The 11289-nt window shown below is 36.2% G+C and overlaps 1 protein-coding gene across 1 annotated transcript; it reads left to right on the top strand.

The window, feature by feature from the left end:
- Nucleotides 1-359: 359 nt before the first annotated feature.
- On the top strand, nucleotides 360-10091 carry LOC149241369 (malate dehydrogenase, mitochondrial-like). Its single transcript, XM_089370526.1, has 5 exons — nucleotides 360-629; nucleotides 2800-2973; nucleotides 9212-9380; nucleotides 9742-9803; nucleotides 9960-10091. The coding sequence occupies exons 1-5, from the start codon at nucleotides 360-362 to the stop codon at nucleotides 10089-10091; spliced, it is 807 nt and encodes a 268-aa protein (XP_089226652.1).
- The last annotated feature ends 1198 nt before the right edge of the window (nucleotides 10092-11289 follow it).

Raw genomic sequence — 11289 nt, 5'->3', positions numbered from 1 at the left:
AAAATCTCCTAATATTATTAAATTTATTTTAAAAAATAAAATAAAAAATATCTCTATTTTATAATAACTTAATTAACATTTGACCAACTGAAAATTTCGATCACATGATGTTCCATTCCTGAACCTCGTCCCCCCAAAAGAGGGATTTCTATCACGAGCTGTCTGATTGTCAATAACTAAGAATTTCACAATAAAATAGATTAAACCAAAGCCCTGCATAGTACCGTGAGGCTTTAAAATCCCTTTTAACAAAGTCGTATCCACACATCTCCATTGATTCGGCCTTTAAGCTCTGGAATCTCCCCCTTCTTCTTCATCTGCCTTCAACTTGCATTCTTTCAGTGTTACCAGCGGCAAAAATGAGTTCTGAAATGCGACGATTGGTGGGATCTGCACTGAAGAATGCATCATCTTCTTCTTTCAAAACTAATGTTATGCGGAGAAGGTTTTATTCGAGTGGTGGAAGTCCGCCATGCAAGGTTGTTGTGTTGGGAGCTGCTGGGGGTATCGGGCAGCCATTGGCTCTTCTGATGAAACTCAATCCTCTGGTGTCAAAGTTGGTGCTCTATGATATCGCTGGCACTCCAGGTGTGGCTGCAGATGTCGGCCACATCAACAGCCGTGCTGAGGTGGGTTCCTCTTTTCCTACCACGTTTTTTTCGTTCTCTGTATGCTGGATCTGTTCTCTCTGCGAACGATAGAGATGTTTTGATTTTAGTTTCAAGGGATCTCCATTGGGATCGATCGTACGACAACCCACTTGGTAGGATCTACTTTTCGTTAGTGTTTTACCTGTTATTAGTTCTTTGATTTTACGTTTCTGATATTGTCCATGGTCAGATAATTTATTTATTTTGGTAAGCGCCTATTTTTTTAAAGGAACCAGGCCTTATGCCAGGCTTAGACTCCACTACTATAACCTGTCAAGGTCACTGGGATTCTTCGAATGTGGAATTTATTCTTTTGGCCACATTTTTGTAGGAAATATGCCTTCTGGGGCTTTTGAACGTGGGTTTGAGCCCTGAAAGCGCAATGATTTAATTTCTTAAACACAACCCAATTCACATTAATGGTCAACTCAATTCACTTTCATGGTCAGTTTGTAAATGTGTTTGTGCATATTTTGATTGATGAAAAAAAGCACCTAGATATTTGTTTCGTGGAAATCCATGGCTGCATCATGTGCACCTACTCGATTAGGGTTTTTAATTTTATGGATCTAGGTGACATTTGGCCCAACAATCCATTGAAGCAACGCCCATCGCATTTTCATTCTAAAACGATTGTATTGTACACCGTGAATATTGGATTTGACTATACCTGACATTCTTTGGGCCATTTCAAAAGAGGCAGATATTGAGGGCTACATTATTATTATTTTTGATTGTTTTCTTGTTGGCAAATGTCTTTCTGTTAACATAGTGGGTTTTTCCCTCATTGTAGATGCTACAAACATAGAATCTCTATTCCACCAATTTCATGCAGGATTTGCACCTGATCTTGTCTGTTGAATCTCAATATGGTAGTTAACTCCGATTGTGAGATAATGCCGCAACATACTTCTAAGAGGGCACTGAAAGTGCTATGATTTAACTACTTGACTACAATCTGCCTGACATTTATGGCTAGATTGAAATTTGGGCTGTGCTTATTATTATTATTAGCAGTAGTAGTATTTGCTATTGATAGGAGAAGGTTGAAATTGAGGTTGGGCTCACTATTATTGTTTTTGTTTGGTCAAGGCCTTTTGACTGGCGTGGGTGAAACACCTTAATTGCATCTATTCATCAAAGTCACGCATGACTTGCAAATGGGCTCATCTGTGCAAACCTCAATAGCACAGTGGTCATCATTAACAGCACCTCTGCATTATCATTGAACTGGTGTTTATCATGTTAACCCGACTTCATATTTTGGAATGACATGGGCAGCCACATTATCATGGGAATATGCCTCCTGGATTTTGAACCTGGGTCATCCTCATGACGAGCACCCTACAACTTGCCACTAAACCACAGCCCAATGGATGAGGTAGTTCATATTTTTTTGATGAAAAGTGCATCTATATTTTTAGCAGAATCCACGGCTGGATAATATGCCTCTGCTTAATAGTACTTTTTGATCTGATGGATCTAAGTCATACTTGGCCTAATGATTACTTAGAAGTTAGAATAGTCTCATTGCATTGTCAATTTGTTATTTTGTGAGGATTGAATTGATGACCCTCTGCATATTGGATTTGCCTCTATATCCAACCTTTTTGGGGTCCTTTAGATTTGCCTCTTTATCCATGAGTAGATTAAATCAAAATAGTCTTCGCAGCGTAAATTAAACTAAGGTTGAATAAATTCCCTAAAGTGGTTTGTGAGATGCTAATTATTTATCACAGCATCACTTTTATACCTGGATTGGATAAGACTATACCCTGATTGAAATGTCGTATACCTGGATTGGACAAGATTATACCCTGATTGAAATGTGGGTTGGTATAGGTCTTCAATCTCCTACGAGCATAATCATTGCTTTTGGTGCTCTATCTCCTCGGTAAAAGCCAAAAGGTGGATTTTACTATAGAATACAAATAATCCTATTCTTGTTCACTATGAGGAGGACATACCATTGCTTGGGTCATGGAACAAGGATAACAAGTTTTACTTCTTTTGGAACTTTGCGATAATAATTTCTTTTCTTATTTTTTGGTCTACATATTTATCATTTAATTTGGTACTGCCATATTGATTTTATCATGCTTGTGTCACGACCTTGTCAGTAATTCACAGCAGTGTGACCTGGGTGTAGGTTGCAGGATATATGGGAGAGGAACAACTTGGCACGGCATTGGAGAATGCAGATGTTGTGATCATTCCTGCTGGTGTGCCTCGAAAACCTGGCATGACCCGTGATGATCTCTTCAACATCAATGCAGGGATTGTTAAATCTCTTTGCTCTGCAATTGCAAAAAACTGCCCAGAGGTAAGTTGTCATGATTTATGATCTTCTTTGAAGTTTTTGTTTTCATGCGATTTTCTTATTGACTATTTCATAGGAATAAGCATGACGTTCGGGGATACAAAATCTGTTTCATCTTTTGTGTTTCTCTAAGTAATATTTGACCCAATGAGTGATTTGGTGATGACTTGACTCAGTTACTGCCAGTACATGTTACCTGTCTGACCTTATTTTGCATATTTTTTCGGTAAAAGACTTGCTAATGTATGAATTGACCATGGCTTTAAATTCCAAACTGGCCATGGCATTTTGGTGGAAAAGTGAGGACAGTGTTTGATATAAATGTGAAGAATCAGCCATATTTTAAGAGATTGCCAGTCTGTAACAGTAAACCCTAACCCTACTGTAAAACAGGAATTGACCATTGCTTGAAATTCCAAAGTGGCCATGTCATTGAAACAGAGTTGGGAGAGAATCAGGCAACTTGGAATTATGAGAAACAGAGTCGGGGGATGTCAAGTTCCCTATGGCCATAACCCATCCGGGCAAAGTGCATTTTCTCTGAGTGTACAAAACTGCAAAAATCTGAGATGAACAACAGTAATTGAAACATTGTATTCCTTGGATAAAAGGTTTGTAAGTTTATCTGAAGGACTTTTTTGCTTAGATTACATCAATTTGTTTTAGCAGGGTTTCATTGGAGTATGGCCACTTTGTTTAAGATAGTACAAGTATCCAGATCATAGAATTGAAGTTGTTTGAATGACCATGGATAATTTTTAGTTCAGTTTGTTAGACCGTTTTTGCCCCATAAACCTGTTCACTGGCAATAAGGGCATTCACGTGCACACTACTGAAGCAGACTTCAACTTTTTCCAGAACTCAAATGATGCTGCATCACTGCATCTTTTTTTTCAAAGTAGGGTTTTATTGAAGTACAGTCACCTTATTTAAGTGAGTGCAAGTATCTAGATCATAGAATTCAAGTAGGTAGGTAGATAATACAAACGTTTTTGGGCCAGAGAGGCACTCGTTGTGTATGATATTAGGGATTCATTCTCTGATTTTCCTTATATATAGTCTTAGCAATTTAATAAGAGCTCTTGTCAGATTCTATTTGGGGCCAATACATTACCAAATAGCACATGCAAAAGCCTCACAATTTCATATAAATTGACCCCGCAATTTGTAACAAGAACATGACTTCCTGAACTGTTATTATTATTTAAAGAATAAATATTTAATTATTATTTTTTATTTAACTCTTATATTTAATAAAAAAACTTGAAAATTTAAACATATTATGTAGCTAACTTATAATAAAGTGGGTTGATTATATGAATCAGATCAATAAAATTTGTTTTGGAACTCAATTTTTGCATGTCATGTCTTCTTGTTTTGGAACTCAATTTTTCCATCTCATGCTTTCTTATAATATAGTGAATTAAAAAAATCAGGCACAAAGGTTTGCAATGACAAATCTTGTCAAGTGCCCTTGTTATATAGCATCATTGATTCAAATGAGGTTATCTTATTCACAATTTTTAAATTTATGGGTTTATCCTTAGATTAAGATTTCATATATATTCCCTAAATGATTTCAAACAAAATGAAGATCAATTTGACTAAAACATGCTTAAAAAAATCAATTTGACTAAAAAAAGATTGCTTTGCATGTACAGGGAATCAGAATAATAGTGATGTATTAAGTAATACATGCAAAGAAATCTTTTTCTAGAATGTTTTAGTCAAATTGATCTTCATTTTGTTTGAAATCATTTAGGGAATCTGGATTCCTGGATGGAGGTTAATGGACAGTTTGCAGATGCCCAGATCTATTGTCTGGCTCAATGTTGTAAACATTATTGCTACAGAATTCTAGGAATTCCTTCTCTGATTGTTTGAAGCAAGTTTATGTATATGGTATTAGCAATTTAACGAAAGCTCTTGTCAGATTTTCTTCTATGATTGTCCTTGAAGCAAGTTTATGCATATAGTGATAGCAATTTAATGAGAGCTCTTGCCAGATTTTGTTTGGGGGCAATATATTACCAAACCTAACATGCAAAAGCCTCACGATTTCATATAAATTGGTGCTGCAATTTGTAACATGAACTTGACTTCCCAGATCATGCCTGGGAAGTAGGTAAGAGATCTCATCCTTTAATGTAATAGAAATTCCATTTCTGAACAGTATAGTAGATGATTGTACAGGTTGCATAATGTAGAATTGTAAGCAGTACAGGTGACAACACAAATGAGCTATGTTCAGCTATCACATAAAAGAAAAATTCTTGAACCTCAGTAATTCTGACATATATAAAGATCCACGTGTCTTTCATAAACATTTATCATTTATCACCCAAAGATAGCTGCAGAGTCTACCCTAGATTGGTGGAGTGCTATTACTCTACCCTTTGTCTCCAATATATATACCAAGGGTACCTAGTCTCAGGGCCATCATATCTTGTATTTTATTTATTGTAAAAGGAGTTTCTAACCTCGAAGTCGATTGTATGCATTGACTTCTTATAAGATGAGGCCTGGTGCAGTTCCTAGGTGACTTTGGCAGACTAGATTTTGGCATCTAAGTCAAAGAAACTCTAGCAGGGCCTTGATTCACTGGTGTGGTTGACAATATTGAGCCATCCACCAAGCTCCATTGTTTTTGTGGTCTGCCCCATTCTAATGACATGTCAAAAGGAATGAGGCCAGGTGCCTTCCTTTTCAATTTTAATGTCTTCCTTTTCAATTAGTAATGCATAAAGAAAACTAGGACAACAGACAAAGTAGAAAGATTGAAGACTTCTGGTATTAGGTCTGAACTGTTTGAGAGCAAGTGAAAGTTATGACTTCCAAAGAAACTTTTAATTGAGTCCAAAAGCTGGGAATTAAGTTGAGAGAGGAGTATCTGCCAATCAACACTTGGGGCATTGATTATTTCTTGATTGAACTAGGGGGAAGTAATGGTGTCCTCATGATACAGTCACCTTTCGAACGGCTACAATGGGATTTGAAATTTTTAGAATTTGAAAGAAACAATTGTGATTCATCAGTTTCTTGCCTGTACTAGGGATTTAGAATCAAACAACAAAAATTTGTATCTGAGTACCTTGTTGGACCTCCACTTTACATTGTTGTAGACATCTACAATCAAAATTTATTGTATTGTCCTCTCATGTCCAAAGTTATTGCAGTAACATATCTCAGTAGCTTGTTGGACCTCCATTTTACATTGTTGTAGACATCTACAATCAAGATTTAGAATCAAAAACAAAAATTACCTTGTTGGACCTCCACTTCACATTGTTGTAGACATCTACAATCAAAATTTAGGATCAAACAACAAAATTTTATATCGAAGTACCTTGTTGGACCACCACTTCACATTGTTGTAGACATCTACAATCAAAATTTAGAATCAAACAACAAAAATTTATATCTGATTACCTTGTTGGAACTCCACTTTACATTGTTGTAGACATCTACAATCAAAATTTAGAATCAACAACAAAAATTCATTGTGTTGTACTAGTCAACCTGAATCAAACTCTTTACTGAATGAAATATCAAGGGCTGCTTTCACACCAAAGTTCAGGGACATTGTAATTCCAGCTGCATCTTGGCTGGATACCAATCTTTTTGGTTATCAGCACACCCAGAAGCATCAGGGTGCTTCTGAAATTTTTTCCCAGTGAGGCATACCACCCCCTGATGATCAGGGACCTCGCTGTATATCTGACGATGGCTACTGTGGAGTAAGTGAGACTTGCCAGAACTACACAACGTGTCATCCACATTCAGATCTGATTTGGAATGTCCATCTACAGACAGTCAGAGAGGAACTACCATGGTTTCGTAATGCAATATGTAATCTTCAGTTTGTTGAAAAGTGGGTCATGGTGATTACACACGAAGAGTGTTGACCTCAAAGGATATGGGAATGGAGTAATTCAAGCACCACACCAAGAGTGTTGACCTCAAAGGATATGAGAATGGAGTAATTCAAGCACCACAACTGAGTACACACGAGACACACCTTAAACAAACAGAGATTTTAATATTTTCCTAAACGCAATGAAAGCTGCAATGGAGTCGGCTCTGGAACTTGAGACTCTTTAAAGGTTTCAGACTTCTCATATTCTGTGTTCTATATATTCTTTGAGCAATACTTGTACAGTTGGGTTTCAGTGCCATGTTTATTGTGCGTTGTTAAATTACTTGGAGTTTATGGATTTAACCAATAACAGTTTTGCTTATACTGAGCAATGATTTTACTGAATATCATGGATTCGATGGCCCTGCTAGGTATTAAATTAAATGTGAAACTCTAATGTCATTGCTCTGGCAGTCAAGTTGTGTGTCCACATCACCCCATACTGCATACATTCTCTGTGAGTGAAGGCAACAAGGCACCATTCTCAAAAAAAAATAAAATACAACCATGGTGACTTCTCTCTTCAATGGATTGAGTGCTACTTATAAAATAATTTGTTGTGCTTGTACTGTGCTTTGCACGGTCAGCAATATTCGAGGTCTACTACTTTCGAATGTACCTTGCCCTTGTGTTGCTATGAACACACTTTTCTACCAGCGTTGTTGAGTTTCTATGGTCTCCCATCTATCAAGTCTATGATAAGTAGAATAGTTCTATAACGGTTCCAGATCAGCATGATAAGATATTGTATAAAATGCAAAATGAATCACCAGTTTCATAATATACTATCCATAATTACACTCAGTTGTTAGAGTACATGGTATGTAGTCAGAATACTGTGTAATTTTATTTCTAAATGCATGGTATTATTCGTTTGGAATTGTTCACACTTCATTTATAGTTAATTATTATAATGATTACTATGACTTTGAACCAGTTAATTATTATAATGATTACTATGACTTGGGGTCCTGTATAAAATTCTGGGAAGTGACAATGCTAGAGCTGTAGTGATCTATGGTTCTATACTTTTAATCTGCAAAAGCTTCTGCAATGATGCTTCCAAACACTTTTTGTGTGTTAAAAACATTTACATTGATGAACCAGAAAGATGCCTTCAAACCATGCCACCATCGACCTAGAACACTAGAAAATATATTGAAGAAATTCCAACTCCTTTACCATTTAAAACAATAGAAAATACATTGAAGAAATTCCAACTCCTTTACCATTAACATTTGGAAAAGTTTGTACATAAGCCGGAAGACAAAGGATAAATTTTAAAAGGGGCTATACCTAAAGACAAAGGATAAAGCTTAAAACGCCATGTTCCCGTGGATGGTATTGAATTCCTTGAAAAGGAATAAAAATTAGAAGCTGTATACGAAGGATAGTTAAAGTTTAGAACAATAGAAGTTACGCTGAAGAAATTCTGACTTTTTTAATGTTACAAATTGCAGGGTCAATTTATATGAAATTGTGAGGCTTTTGCATGTGCTATTTGGTAATGTATTGGCCCCAAACAGAATCTGACAAGACCTCTTATTAAATTGCTAAGACTATATACAAGGACAATCAGAGAATGAATCCCTAATATCATACACAATGAGTGCCTCTCTGGCCCAAAAACGTTCGGATTATCTACCTACCTACTTGAATTCTATGATCTAGATACTTGCACTCACTTAAATAAGGTGACGGTACTTCAATAAAACCCTGCTTTGAAAAAAAGGATGCAGTGATGCAGCATCATTTGAGTTCTGGAAAGAGTTGAAGTCTGCTTCAGTAGTGTGCACAGGAATTCCCTTATTGCCAGTGAACAGATTTATGGGGCAAAAACTGTCTAACAAACTGAACTAAAAATTTTCCATGGTCATTCAAACAACTTCAATTCCATGATTTGGATACTTGTACTATCTTAAACAATGTGGCCATGCTCCAATGAAACCCTGCTAAAACAAATTGATGTAATCTAAGCAGAAAAGTCCTTTAGATAAACTTACAAACCTTTTATCCAAGGAATAAAATGTTTCAATTACTGTTGTTCACCTCAGATTTTTGCAGTTCGTTTAGACCAAACCAGTCCCGGTTAGACCGGTTCCGGTCGGTAAACCGGTTCATTAGGTGGACCGGTCCAGTCACCGGTTCCGGTTTTAAAAACACTGTGTATAGTATATTGTTACATATTATATAGATAGAGATATGGAGAGGGGGGAGAGTGTACTGGATAATGTTTTCCTTCTATCAGGAATGGTATATTTGGATTCAAGAAATCATCTAGAATTGGTTTTTATGGCATTGCTAAGGACTTGATATCCATGGCAGGAAATTGTAAATATCATCAGCAATCCTGTAAATTCTACTGTACCAATAGCTGCTGAGGTTTTTAAGAAGCCAGGGACCTATAATGAAAAGAAACTCTTTGGTGTTACTACTCTTGATGTTGTCCGCGCAAAGACGTTCTATGCTTCAAAAGCAGGAGTTCCTGTTGAAGGTATTTAAAATTCTGGCTTGTTATGCTTAGCTACTCTCAAATATTTAGTATTCTGTAAAATATTTTTATTTTTTATAATTTAATCATGAAATATGCATCCTGGGCAAACATGCCAGGCACTTCTCCTCATTTCAAGGATGGTATCATAGGGCTCAAGGCCATCAGAAATATAGTCAGCTCAAGATGTCACTTGAGGGAATTGAACCCAGGTGGGAAGGATAACAGTCTTTGCACACAACCATCTGGGCTAGACCCAATACATGATATGCTGCAGGATCTTACCAACATCATGCTTTTTTTAACATTAGATACAATTATCAGTTTTATGTTTGTTGTTGATGTCATCCTATGCTGTCTGCAGAAGTTGATGTTCCTGTTGTAGGTGGACATGCGGGTGTTACAATTCTTCCACTTTTTTCACATGTATATGACTTTGTTGGATCCTCATCTTGAGTTTGTTCTTTACTCTTGGATATTAGAAGATTAATTTATCAAAGATAAAATGGGATCATAATTACCTACCCTTCAATACAGTTAAAAAGGGAACTAACACTTTTTTGTTTTGATAATTTTTTTTAGGCAACACCAAAGCCAAACTCTGTATTGTCTGAGGAGGACATTAAAGCCTTGACAAAGCGCACACAGGATGGAGGAACTGAAGTTGTTGAAGCAAAAGCAAGGAAAGGTTCAGCCACATTGTCTATGGCGTAAGTTTATGTTTTGGTCATCTATAGTGGCTAATATGCATTCATATCTTTTTGAATGTTTTTTTATTCTTATGTGACTGTCTAGAGTGCTGAATTTTTCATCTTGATGCAGTAGTTGGAGTCAGATAATCTTATCATGGTGTGTGCTTCATGATTTCATGCTTGGCATGCAACATGATTTCATGCTTGATAAGTACCTAATCTGAGATTCACTGTCAGTGAGAATATGGCATGAAGGAGCTTCTTTCTCTTTATCTGAATCTTGTACTTCATACATTTGCATGTCTCAAATCTTTTGCCTTAAGCTTAGGTACTTATCCTACATGAAATCATGTAGCATGCATGTCTCAAATCTTTTCCCTTAGGCTTTCTCATTTGTGTGAAACTCAGCGGGTGCTTTTAACCTGTGAGGTTTGACCGATGGATTGTTGCCTTTCATTTACCTTAGTTTGATTGAAATGTTCAGAGTTAATCTAGATTCTGCATGCAAAGATCCTTCCCTAAGAAAAGCCATGAGTCTCTTCAAGGATGTTATTCCTTCTTAAACATAAGATATGTCAAATGGATCCCGCAAAAGTTGTGTGCTTGATGATGGGTAAATCTGGGTATGAGATTTACAAATTTGCACTTACATGTATGCCTGTGGTTGCAATTCACAGATAGGCACATAGCATCCATTCATTACCTCATCTTGAGCATTTGAGCATGGTTCATGCAACAAACATTGCTGGTCAGTTAAATCCATTAGTTGAAAACTTGGAAGTGAAGAGTAGTGTTGTAGTCTTCTCTATGTTGATGAATGCTTTTTGAGACTTCAAAATGTTTAGACATGCAATTCCTTTTTCATCTTGCTCCTGTGTTCTCAATTTTTTTTTTTTCTACTGTTATTTAAGGCCAAATATAAACCATGGGATATATATTTTTACCCTGAAGACCTCCAAATCATTTGGAAAAGGAGGTGCTGTAGCAAAAGAGATGGGTTGAATTTGTTGTTTGGATGGACTCTATGGTATGTAATCTTAGTTGGATTTCCAATATACTTTTAAACCATATTTTCATTTTATTTTTTAGTACTATTAGATATTATATCTTACCTCATTTTATGGTTAACATTGTATAAAAAAAACATGCGTTGTGTTATGTAATTAATACTAACATGTAATATTGATTTTTTTTGTCAGAATGCTATAGGTAATGATTGC

The sequence above is a fragment of the Pinus tabuliformis genome, chromosome 8, assembly GCF_031772625.1.
Source record: "Pinus tabuliformis cultivar Carrire ecotype Pingquan chromosome 8, CPIR1, whole genome shotgun sequence".
NCBI classification, from domain to species: domain Eukaryota; kingdom Viridiplantae; phylum Streptophyta; class Pinopsida; order Pinales; family Pinaceae; genus Pinus; species Pinus tabuliformis.
The sequence above is the reverse complement of the archived record's forward strand: the minus strand, read 5'-3'. Positions and strand labels throughout refer to the sequence as shown.